Source organism: Gadus macrocephalus, chromosome 20 (genome assembly GCF_031168955.1).
Source record: "Gadus macrocephalus chromosome 20, ASM3116895v1".
Classification (NCBI taxonomy): domain Eukaryota; kingdom Metazoa; phylum Chordata; class Actinopteri; order Gadiformes; family Gadidae; genus Gadus; species Gadus macrocephalus.
Window position 1 is genome coordinate 14732136 of NC_082401.1, and position 12557 is coordinate 14744692.

The 12557-nt window shown below is 49.4% G+C and overlaps 2 protein-coding genes across 4 annotated transcripts; one reads left to right on the forward strand and one right to left on the reverse strand.

Annotated features, from left to right (window-relative positions):
- Positions 1-150: 150 nt before the first annotated feature.
- On the forward strand, positions 151-7040 carry fastkd1 (FAST kinase domains 1). Of its 3 annotated transcripts, none has more exons than XM_060040798.1 (15): positions 151-275; positions 700-1196; positions 1280-1348; positions 1461-1586; positions 1924-2322; positions 2542-2652; positions 2763-2894; positions 3349-3835; positions 4404-4518; positions 5170-5298; positions 5568-5699; positions 6024-6137; positions 6275-6419; positions 6515-6629; positions 6754-7040. In XM_060040798.1, the coding sequence occupies exons 2-15, from the start codon at positions 862-864 to the stop codon at positions 6847-6849; spliced, it is 2505 nt and encodes an 834-aa protein (XP_059896781.1). In that variant the 5' UTR covers positions 151-275; positions 700-861; the 3' UTR covers positions 6850-7040. The 3 variants fall into 3 exon arrangements, with proteins under 3 accessions (XP_059896781.1, XP_059896783.1, XP_059896784.1); XM_060040800.1 differs by lacking the exon at positions 151-275 and adding an exon at positions 378-474; XM_060040801.1 differs by lacking the exons at positions 151-275; positions 700-1196 and having other exon boundaries at positions 1280-1334.
- Positions 7041-7287: 247 nt separating this feature from the next.
- Positions 7288-11850, reverse strand: klhl41a (kelch-like family member 41a). The gene is made up of 6 exons (XM_060040802.1): positions 10639-11850; positions 10182-10339; positions 9595-9702; positions 9312-9497; positions 8751-8897; positions 7288-8186 (listed from the first exon to the last, which is right to left on the reverse strand). Exons 1-6 carry the CDS (start codon positions 11722-11724, stop codon positions 8075-8077), a joined length of 1797 nt encoding a protein of 598 aa, XP_059896785.1. The 5' UTR covers positions 11725-11850; the 3' UTR covers positions 7288-8074.
- Positions 11851-12557: the final 707 nt, after the last annotated feature.

Sequence of the window (12557 nt, forward strand, 5' to 3'; positions counted from 1 at the left end):
TCAGACAATGACTTGTGTTGTGGTGGCATGGATAATGCCCTTCATCTGCTACCTACGAATGACTGTTTCCATGTGACCAAGATATACAACATTTATATTTCCAGCCTTTTACTTAAACCTAAGGTTGTTGGACTCGGCTAAGCCTCGCCCTCCCGGGATGTACGGGCGAGCAAAACACAACGATTACACTTTGAACTTTCCGCGTCATAACACTGGCTAGGGAAGTAAAATCGAATAGCACACATGCTAAATAATAAACCTTGCGAACACTCACTGTAAGTACAGTCTATGCTTCCAATTCAGTAGTATCCTGTCATCCGTTCAGAGATAAATCCAATTCCACGTTTAGTGACAAATGCGTTGTGTGTCGGTCGTTTCGTGGACGTTGTTCTACCTCCCATGTGAGCAGCATGACTTCATACTGGGCTGAGCAGCCTTACTTAATACAAAGTCAGACCAGTGGTGCAGTCCATAGTAATGCCACTTTCCAATACCATTCACAGATCTTTGTATTTTTAATATCTTGTAAAGATGATTTTCTATCTGAGGGTTTGGCTTGTCATGCAAAATTGAGTTTGGGTAGTTTATTTAGTAAATATTAGTTTATTATTTATGCCAGTATAATCCAATATACCTTCCTATATAATACTTTGACTTCCTGAATTAATCCTTCCTCCCTTTCTTCATTTCCTTCCCTAGATGGCAGCTAGATGACAGCAGTTGTCAGGAAAACATCTGCACTGTACCCTAGTGACCTCATGTGGATGTCAAGGACTTTTTCCCTCAGCTAACCTGGACAGTAGTCACAGTCTCAGGATGGGGACTCTTCTCTGCTCTTAAAGGGAGCCTAGACGTTGGGCCATGTTTCGTCTGCACCTGGCCAGTGCCTGTGTGCGCAGGTCTGTGTACAGTGGGCCAGGAAACCGGGACCTAGTCCTGGATCAGCTGAAGGTGTGCTTCAGTGAAGACCAAGTGTTTGAGGTAGTGGGCAGGAACAAGGCCAAGTTTGCGGTGAACCATGTGGGTTGTGCGGTGGGGATGCTGTGGCAGTTCCAGAAAGAGAAACCACAATTATTAAGGACGGTCGGGGCGGTCAAGAGCCACCCTCAGTTTCTGACCCTCAGAGTTTTGGCCGAAAACAAGATCTCCCTCATGGATGACTGCTTGCTAGTGGATATGCTATATGATTTTCTCAGGTACAGTGAAACAAGGTCATAGACTCACGTTGAAGCTAAATATCTCGCCCCTAATAACAAAGTTTGTTTCCTCTTGCTTTCAGACTCCATGTGGAACCTCATGACTCGCTAGTTCAGCAGCTGGTTTCTGAAGCCTCTGTAAGACTAGATAGGTATTATTATCATTATTACTATTGTTATTACTGCATATCAGATCTCATTGAGTCCTATGGCTTGACTCGAGAGGGATCACGAGCAGCACATGTTTTTGTTTTTGTCTCGCAGTTTCCCGCTGTCTTCCCTCTCCAAGTTCGCCATTTGTCTGAATGATCAACAACTGCAGCTGAGTCCGCTGATGGGACGCATCACGGACATTCTGTCCCGGAAGCTCTCGACCATCAACGATGCCAGGTGGGAACTCTTTACCACCATTTGCCATTCAGCCATTTAGCAGACACCTTTATCCGAAGCGACCTGCAGTGAATGGAGGTGCGTGTCATTACGGAGCAGGTAAAGCTTTGTTTACAGGCAGGCTGTGTACCTTGATGATCCAACCCAGTACCTCTTGAAACACCCCAACCCACCCCACTATCCTTCCCCGGGATAGATTTTGGAAACCGCCTAACCACTAGACTATCCTGCCCCGGCATAGCAATACTAGGTCTCACCTATTTCCAGCCTATTCATAATTTCTAACTCCCTGTGATTTTCTAACTGTAAATGTCTTTCCTCCGTTTCCTCTTTCTAGGATCCTGACCGTGCTGATGATCAGCGTGTCCCCCATGGTGTCCCCTCGCCTGAGAGACCGGCTCCTGGACCGGGCGGACCACCTGCTGGACTCCATGGACCCCGTGAAGTACAACAACCCCCGCAGGGTGGTGCAGTTCCTGCGCAACATCCGCTTCGGCCGGCGCCCCCTGCTGGAGAAGTGCAACCGGATCCTGCTGCGGAGTGTCCCGCGGATGGATGCGGAGAACCTGAGCATCATCATGGGCCTCTACCAGTCGCTGCAGTTCAACAACTGCGAGTTCCGGCTGGCGGCCAAGCAGCGGCTGACGGAGCTGATCGACTCCAGCACCGACCCCGCCGCCTTCACCAAGCTCTTTGTGGCGCTGTGTCCCATGGCCAGCACGGAGATCAGAGAATGGTCGGTTTGAGGCCTTTTGTGTTGTTTTATGTTCACGGCACCTGGTTGTTCCACACACCGCGATTGAGATCTTATGTTTCATCATGGGGAATCGATGAAATGCATTCATGCGTCTAAAAGCAATGTAAATATGAATTGTGTGCATGAAAACAGAGACAATCAACTTCAGACTCACTTGGATCCAATCTTGTATTCTGTATATTTTCTGTTCGCTTGTAGGTTGGAGAGCACTGCACTCCTATTGGCCGACGAGTTCAATCCACAGCAGGCCTTGATACTCGCTGAGGGGCTCGAGGAGATCCAGTGTAGGAACCTCAACCTGATCAACAAGTAGGTACCACTCGTTCGCTCCCTCTCCTTTTTTTTAGAGAACCAGATGACCTTTAAGCATTACAATATAACAACAACCTCAAAGTGAACCGGATGTTGTACCTTTTCAGGATTGCATCAATAATCCAAAAGAACCTTAGAGTCTACAAATCCATGGAGGTGGCGAGGATCACCCAGGCCCTCTTCCTGCTGCACTACCAGAACCCTGAGCTGTTCAACAAGTTACGGAGCATCCTCATCAGGTGGGTGGTCGTCTGGTCTGGCCGTGCTCTGCAGCGTGGTTGACTCAGCCCGGGGCTAACGGCTTTCTCCCTCTGGCCCTCCCTCCCTCCCTCCCTCCCTCCCTCCCTCCCCCTCTGGCCCTCCCCCTCCGGCCCTCCGGCCCTCCGGCCCTCCGGCCCTCCCACCCTCCCTCCCCCCCTCTCTCTGGCCCTCCCTCCCTCCCTCCCTCCCTCCCTCCCTCCCTCCCTCTCCATCCTCCCTCCCTCCCTCCCTCCCTCCCTCTCCTCCCTCCCTCCCCCCCTCTCTCTGGCCCTCCCTCCCTCTCCGCCCTCCCTCCCTCTCTCCCTCCCTCCCTCTCCTCTCTCCCTCCCTCCCTCCCTCCCCTCCCTCCATCTCCTCCCTCCCTTCCTCCCTCTCCTCCCTCCCTCTCCTCCCCCGGTCCCTCTCCTCCCCCCCCTCCGTCCCTCCGCCCAGCTTCCTCCAGGACAGCCTGTACCCCTCGGAGGTCACCATGCTGACGCGCGTGCTGGCCACCCTGCCCGGCCCGCGGCTGGAGGCGGGCGTGGTGGCGCGTCTGGACGCCGTGCTCCCCCAGTGCAACCTCAGCGACCTCAACACGCTGGCGCAGGCGGTGGGCAAGTGCGCGCGCAACGACGCCTCCTACCGCCACAGCTCGCCCAGCCAGTACGTGCGGCTGCTGCAGGGGCTCAGCCGCTGCGGCCACGAGCGGCTGGACACGGCGGACCGCCTGGACGTGCTGCTGGACGAGCTGCGCTACGCCTCGGGCGAGTGGTTCGAGGAGACGCTGCTGGAGCACACCATGGCCACGCTGCAGAGGATGACGGCGCAGGTGAGCTGGAGCAGCGTGCCCGACCTGGCGCACCTGCTCACCAAGACCAACCACCTGTGTGCCCCGCTGCTGGACCGCATCGCCACGGTCACCCTGAAGGACATCGACAAGGTGTGTGTGTGTGTGGGGGGGGGGGGGGGGGGGGGGGGGGGGGGGTTGTGTGTGTGTTTGTGAGTGTGTATGTGTGTGTGCAGGGGATGTTATATGTCACACACACACACAAATGGCATAGACTGGTTTCAGTCTATTTTATTTGTGACATAGACGTGTGTGTGTGTGTGTGTGTGTGTGTGTGTGTGTGTGTGTGTGTGTGTGTGTGTGTGTGTGTGTGTGTGTGTGTGTGTGTGTGTGTGTGTGTGTGTGTGTGTGTGTGTGTGTGTGTGTGTGCAGGAGTATGTGTGTGTGCAGGGGAAGTTTATGCTGATTATTTACTACATATTACAAGTGATTATATGTCACACACACACAAATGACGGACTGGTTTCAGTCTATTTTATTTGTGACATAGACGGGTGTGTGTGTGTGTGTGTGTGTGTGTGTGTGTGTGTGTGTGTGTGTGTGTGTGTGTGTGTGTGTGTGTGTGTGTGTGTGTGTGTGTGTGTGTGTGTGTGTGCGCATCAATGTGTGTGTGCGTCCGTCTGATGAGTAATGTATTTCATTGTTTCCTCATATTCTCCAGATCCATCCTTCCGCCACCTACGCCACACTGCTCCCCTTCGCCGTCCTCAACTACGACTCTCCGACCGCAGACGAGCTGTTTGACGTCTGCATCGAGCACCTAAAACCTCACATCAGTAAGTGTGACGGGCCCTCTGGTGTCGATGTGTATGTATCACAGGTGTGTGTGTTGTATCTAGTCCAAGGTGTGTGCGTGTTGTATCTAGTCAAAGGTTTGTGTGTGTGTTGTATCTAGTCACAGGTGTGTGTGTTGTATTTAGTCCCAGGTGTGTGTTGTATCTAGTCAAAGGTTTGTGTGTGTGTTTTATCTAGTCCCAGGTGTGTGTGTGTGTTGTATCTAGTCCCAGGTGTGTGTGTTGTACGTAGTCACAGGTGTGTGTGTTGTATGTAGTCACAGGTGTGTGTGTGTTGTATGTAGACCCAGGTGTGTGTGTGTGTGTGTGTTGTATCTAGTCCCAGGTGTGTGTGTGTGTTGTATGTAGACCCAGGTGTGTGTTTGTGTTGTATCTTGTCCCAGGTGTGTGTTGTATCTAGTCTCAGGTGTGTGAGTTGTATCTAGTCTCAGGTGTGTGTGTGTTGTATCTAGTCCCACGTGTGTGCGTTGTATCTAGTCACAGGCGTGTGTGTTGTATCTAGTCACAGGTGTGTGTGTGTTGTATCTAGTCCAACGTGTGTGTGTGTGTGTGTTGTATCTAGTCCCACGTGTGTGTGCGTGTTGTATCTAGTCACAGGTGTGCGTGTCTCAGAGTTCCTCCCTGTGTCTCCAGGGTCCTTCGACCCCCACATGTTGGTGTTGCTGGCCTACGCTCTGGTCGTGGCCGACTGCTTTCCTGAAGAAGTGTTTAGAGAAATCTTCAACGTGGACTTCCTCGCCAAACTCGACGCGCACCTAGAAAGTAGGTGCTGGCGGTTTTCTTAGAACATGATCATTATCACATAATCATTTTTAGACTTTGTTAATTGGGTTTTTGAAGGAGCAGACAATTGTGACGAGCGCATTTATAAAAAGTGACATTATCTAAAAATATATAATTATTACATAATAACAATAAAAAAAAAGAATTATTATTATAATAATAATAATTGTTATTATTATTGTTAATCTAAGTATGATTGCATAAAATTGGTGATGCAATAACTCGACCGCTCCTTCTCCCCACCACAGCTATGCCCGACCTGCTCAACATGCGGATCCGCCTTCGGCTGATGGAGGTGAACCGCGCCGTGTGTCTGGAGTGTCCCGAGTACCAGGTTCCCTGGTTCCACGCGCGCTACTGCCAGCAGCTACAGAAGAAAGGTCCGCTTCTCTTGCAGGGTTCAGCGACTCGTTTAGTCATATAGGAGACGCGCCCTTACAGAGCGATGTACAGGGATTCCAGACGCATGTCATTATTATTATTACTGTTATTTATTTTATTTTATTTTTTTATATTACTGTTTCAGATGCATGTCATCCTTACTGTACCGATAGCGATATATTTTCTCTCTTTCTTCCGACTAATTTACTTATTGTAATTCGCTTTGGATAAAAGCGTCTGCTAAATGTAGCAACGGTCAGGTTCTTTGGCACCTCTCATGTCGAACCCGGTCCAAACGGTGTCCGATGTGCTGTGTTCTCCAGGGAGTTTCTCCAGCAGTCTGGTCCAAAAGCAAATCCACAAAATCCTGGCCGAGGTCCTGGGTGGTGCGGACCGGGCCAGGGCGTCGGTGCTCACGCCCTATTTCTACACCATAGGTGGGTGTCGGACGCTGAAGCTATACACGACTCAACTCTATTTATGGGGGGGGGGGGGGTCTCTGATCCGAAGCCCCAGGTTGCATGTGCAGGGTCTGTGTCCCACTCTGACCCTTCCTGTGCGGTTCTCCTGTTAGACTTTGAGTGCGTGTTGGACCGGTACAACCGGCCCGTAGCCTACAGCGAGCCCAACACCCTGCAGATCACGGACGGCGGGAAGGTCCAGTGGAGGGCGGAGCCAACGGAGACGGTCATGAACGAGCTGCCACCCGGAGCACAGCGGTAAACCAATAGGACTCGAGGCTTTGGTCACATGTCCGTTCGATGACAGCCCGGTCGCTCGTCTGACTCGCTGTTTGGACCCTTGGTGTTTTCAGGGTCGCTGTGGACTTCTTGGATTCAAAGGCGTTCTGTAAGAACTCTCGCCACATGAAGGGGGAGACGGGCATGAGGAAGAGGCACCTGGAGATCATGGGATACCGTGTTGTTCAGGTGAGATACACCTCCAAGGTGACTGTCTGGGTGACGATGGAAAAGGATGTATCTGAGGTGAACCATGATTGTAACGGGCAGATTTCATAAAGATGTTCGGTAATTGTTGTATTTGTTTGGGCAGATCCCCCATTATGAGTGGAATTCGATGGAGCTGTCCACGCAAGACGCCTGGGTTGGATACCTTAAGAAGAAAATATTTACTGAGGTGTCGTCTTAACTGAAGTATGAACATCAATGTTACCATCGACAAAACCCTCAACACTGGGATGGAGTTGAACAATCATGTTTTTTTTTTTTTTTAAGTGTTCCTTATTTGCTCCAAAAACTGTGTATTTTACTTCGAGTGGCCTATTTTATGTTGTTTAAAAACTAAAATGTTTTTATATAATAAAATATATATTTGTATAACTTTTTTGTTTGTGTGAATGTTCATATGCTTATCCCGTCGCTACAAGACACATTGTCATGTTTTGGTCATGTACAGCGTGATGTTTGTGTTCAACTGCTGTTCTGAATGTGACTTAGTGGGATTGTGACGTAGTTTCGCATTTCCTACTTTTATTCCAATATTTTCTGTTTTACTAGTTGTGCCTAAATGCAGGAAAGAATCACACTTAAATAACCTACAATTAAAGTATGTTTATTTAAAAAAAAAAAAAAGCAAAATTAAAATAAGGCAAACTGAATTCAAATCAGTGTATTCAACAGCACTAAAATACCCACATGGAACTCGCAGTCAAATGAAATACAACATTACACTCCTGTGACTGTCACCCTTCCTGGCCCCATAGACCTCTGAAGAATAAGTCCCGCCTCTGAGGCTCTGGTTCCCTCGGTCTAATGCAGGGGTCTCAAACTCGCGGCCCGGGGGCCAATTGAGGCCCGCGGGATGATATTTTGTGGCCCCCTACTTGACATCAAAGTCTGGTGTTAGTGCGGCCCGCGCATTGTTGTCAAACGCACATTTTTGCTGAGTGGCTTGCCACGCTATTTTATCACTTGTGATAGGGTGACCAGAAGTCCCAGTTTAATGGGAAATAACATGTTCTTTTGGAATGACCATACATAACAAACTCCGTAGGTGGCGAAGTAGTAAAAGCTGCATCACGTTTTGAACTACGCACCCTTTCCATCTAGTTTCGACTGGGTTTTTGGATTTTCTGTGCCGTTAACGTAGCATTAATAATAGTTTACTACTTTAACTGCACCGACAATCCAAAAACCCAGTCGAAACTAGATGGAAAAAGTGTGGAGTTCAAAACGTGACGCAGCTTCTACTTCTTCGCCACCTACAGAGTTTGTTATGTACGGTCATTCGAAAACCCCCATGTTGTTACCCCTAGACATTTGTCCGACGGAACCAGGAGCCTCGGAGGCGGGACTTCATTCTTCAGAGGTCTAGCGGGCCTCACAGCTTGGGCCTTCTGGCCCCGCAGCTGGGTTCAAAGCTTCGGCATCCGGGCTGCGTTGAGCCGCATGGCCACACAGCTGGCTCCGGCGGCGTAGCGCATGTCCTTGATCATCCCTGTCCACTCCTTCTTGTCCTCATCGTACCTTCAGGAGGGAGCAGCCTCATGTTAACACCTGGAGCCGACCACAGCCTCTCTCACTAACTCTCTCTCTCTACCGTGGACCGGCTTCATCCAACACAAACGCATGGCTCCAGGTAATGATAACCTTTAAGGGGTGACATTCTGCCACAAGGTGTGAGTGATCAGCCGTCACGAGCCATTTGATAATCGTTTTTTCCCTGCGTTTTAGTGAAATCACAAGTGGGAGTGTCCGCTTAGCTGTATGAAGGCTAGATAAGCACCATTTTCTACAGTCCACAGGTTTGGCTGGTGGACTGATCTATCCAGCGTACATCTAGGTGGACACTCCCACATGTGATGTCACTGAGACACAGGAAAAGACGGTGTTTCAAATGGCTTGTAACCAGCTGATGACACTCACCTGGTGGTATAATATCACCCTATTTACACGTGGAGCAGACAAAACCCGGTCTCACAATCACTCTCTCCCAACCATCAACCATCTTCAACACATACGCATGTTTCCACGTTAGGATTACTTCATCGACGGTATGACGCTAACCACAGGTAGGAAGGGATTACGTACTGCCAGATATCGGTGATCTCGCTGGGGCCACACTCCTTGTTCTCCAGCTCCACCAGGGCAAAGCCCCCCACTGCGTAGAGCAGCCCCCCGCAGCTGACCAGGTTGACGGAGCTCCTCTCCTGGGGGAAGTCTGTGAAGGGCGTCCACCTGGAACCCGGAACACCACCGTGTTAGACAGCATTCTTAGAAAGCATGCTAAAGAACGTATATTCATTTACCCAAAACAAAGTTTATCATAGCAAAATACGACCATGGTGATTCTGAAATAATGACTGATTTGATTTTAATATTTCCATTAGTGATGCAATGGGTAGAGGCTACGATAGAGGAGAAACTAGATTGAACACAAAACTAAAATGAATGTGAACATACATTTTAAAGAATCAATACGTTTGATCAAGGACAAATAACTTGATTACCTTTGGTTACTCATAGAAAAGTATCACATTGCTTGCTTGAATGCACCTGCCTGGCAAAATGGTTAAAAAGTAGAGAATACTCTTTGATGTAATAAGGATAACAAGCTTATTATCATCATGACTACAACATTAGTGAGCATACTTATTCATCCCGAAGTCGTAGGCCTCACACGAGTTGGTGAGCCCGTCCTCGTTCACGCCCCCCGCCACGATGAGCCGTCCCTTGTGGACCACCGCTCCGAACATGGAGCGGGCCGTCTGCATAGCGGCCACGTCCTTCCACTCCGACTTCTTGTGGTTGTACGCAAACATCTTGCTCAGCGCTTTGCTTCACCGATGAAGTGGCAGAGGAGTGGATGTTAGCCTTGGGAAATGAACGTATTATTTCCACATGGATGGATATATATCGAGGTATAGTCTCTTACTTTTCGTCGGTCTTTCCTCCGATGCAGTACACCAGCCCGTTCTCTGAGACCACGCTGTGGCCGTGGATCATCACCGGTAACTTCTTGGTTTCGCTCCACTTCATTTTGCTGGGGGCACAGAAACATATACAGATATAAGTGACTCAAAAACGTTGATAGAATATTAAGTATACTCTCTCTTGTCTCTTGATATTCAGTATACACACTTTGTTTTATAATATTTGCCATAATATTCAGTATACTCTCACAGTATTTGAATATTCAATATACTCTCTCAGTGTCATAATATTCATTATGCTGTCTCAGTATCATAATATTCAGTGTACACACTATGTCATAATAGTTTATATACGAGGCTATTCAGTATAATCTCTCAGTGTCATTATACTCATTATACACACTGTCACAATATTCAGTATACTCCCAGTGTCATACTATAAAGTATACTCGGTGTGCTAATAGCTGAAGTACGGACTCACTGTCATAATATTCTGTTTACCCTCTCAGTGTCATAATATTCTGTTTACCCTCTCAGTGTCATAATATTCAGTACTCACACTCTGTGTACTAATAGTAGATGTACTCACTCAGTGTCATAACACATAACGGTATCCACAGACTCGTCGGACTGCAGGTCCTTTCCTGCTATAGCGAAGATGAGGTTCTCAAACTCCCCCATGGAGAACAGACATCTTGGGGAGGGCATGGGAGGAAGAGCCGTCCACTGGCCCCCCAGACTGTCCAACTGCAGCAGAAAACAATCAAATATCATCCAACTATACAATAATACCATTATTATAATAATTATATACCATGAGTAGGTAGCGATAGAATCAGCAACGTTTATATATTGACTTTCAACATTAATATAACATTAACTTTATGAATATTATTATAATATGAACTTATAATGAATGTGTGTATATATAATAAATATAAAACGAAGTATATATATAAATATATATAACATCGAATTAATTTGAACAGAATCAATGTAAATATATCATATTAATAACCCACATTAATACATAATAATCCCATCACCTGGTAGAGGTAGCACTGCAGGGGGGCGTCCTTGTCCTCCTCGTCCACAAACAGCCCCCCCAGGACGTAAAGCTGGTTCTTCCTGGTCCTCAGGCACTCGTGGTTCCGAGGGATCTGCTCAGCCACGGCTGCCAGGAAGCACTCGTTCTCCACGCCGTCGTACGCCACGGCCACCGCGTCGTTGATCATCAGCAGCAGGTCCTTGTTGTACATGCCCACACGCCGCTGGTCGCTGAGGAACCCGGGCAGCGCGTCCTCTTCCTCCCCCTCCTCCACCTTCTTCAGCTCGGGGAGCTTCCCGCCGAAGGCGTCCTTGATGAGCGCGATCTTCTTAACGAGCTCTGGGTCGGCCGTGACGATGTCATCCTTCGCCACCTTCTCCAGGAAGTACTTCTCCGGCAGCAGGCGGAAGCGCACGCAGTCGAAGGCCTCGCCCAGCGTCTTGGCGCGGCTCTCCTTGTCCTTGCGGACCCAGCGCATCAGCGCCTCGAACACAGCCTCCTCCTTCTCCACGTTGAGGGCATCCGCGCCTATGATGGCCAGCAGCTCGCGCAGGCCCAGCTCCAGGAAGTCCTCCTGCGTGGCCAGCGTCTCGAAGTGCAGCGCCACGCACTCCCGGGCGGACACGGCCAGCCGCGGCGAGTTGAGCAGCAGGGCCAGCCGGAACACCGCCAGGCAGTTCTTCAGGTTCAGCCTCTTCTGGAGGTAGTTCACGCACACGGTGAACACCGAGGGGATCTGCAGCCGGTGGGACACGGCCAGGATGTCCTGGACGTTCTCGTCGTTGATGTCGATGTCGGCCGAGTACATGTACTTCACGATCATCTCCATGGTGCCGGCGTCCACGTCCTCCAGCACCACCTCCTTCTCCCCGGCCTCCTCCTCGGCGCCCTCTTCGGAGAAGAAGAGCTCCCTGAAGTAGGGGCTGCAGGCGGCCAGGATGAGCCGGTGGCAGGGGAAGCTCCGGTCGCCCACCTTCAGGGCACAGTCCACAAACTTGTTCTCGTTCAGGAGCTCCTTCAGCCCGTCCTGGAGGAGGGTGCTCTGGAACATCCGGAGGTCCTCTCGCAGGCCCTGGGGGTCCATGTCCGACGTGAGAGCAGTAGGATAGAGGGGAAGGTGTGGGAGCCACGCTGTGCTGGCTGCTGGTTGAAGAGACAGAGGACTATAGGCAGCCACATTTAAAGCCCCCCTCCGGTTTGACTGAGCCCCCTCTAAAAATAGTCACCGGGCCAATCTGGGAAGAATTCAGTTTGGCCTGTGAGCGTCACACAGCTGTCATTAACCACAAACAACAAGGAACTCAACTAGTCGCCCTAGTGATAAGGGTCAACAATGTTACATGAGCGCGTAAAAATAACCTTCGGCAACCTATTTATTCATCGGTGGCACTTCACAGTTTGTGTTTGATATTTGACCGCGCTGTGTTCTGTGGACGTGAATGTGTGGAGCGGTCCAGTTGATGAGTCACAGACACGACGGAACACTGCCTCAGGCGTGGGTGATGGATGGAGTCATGTCTCAGGACAGCCGAGTCACACACTACGTTAAAGTGTGAGGAGACCCATTGAGAAGTGGTAGACAGTGAACAGCTGACAGCCTGGCAGATCACCGTCTGACCTCGGCTGTTTGTAAAATGCTTGGGCTCCTGTAGTGGTTTTGTATTTAGACTGTGATCAGTGTTTCCAGAGAAATGAAATGACCAGTGTCAAATGAAGGGAGTCATTGTTTACCCGTAACTATGACGGATAATCAATCTATCGTGAAGGTATATGACTATGGGGTTCGTTTAATTTGGTTTCTATTATACAAATGGCGCTTTCGTATTTTCATATCAGCCCTTGGATTGGCTACTGCCTCCAAATGTTTTATAATAATACATTTCTATTCATAATTAGGGGTCTTCATCAGTGACACAG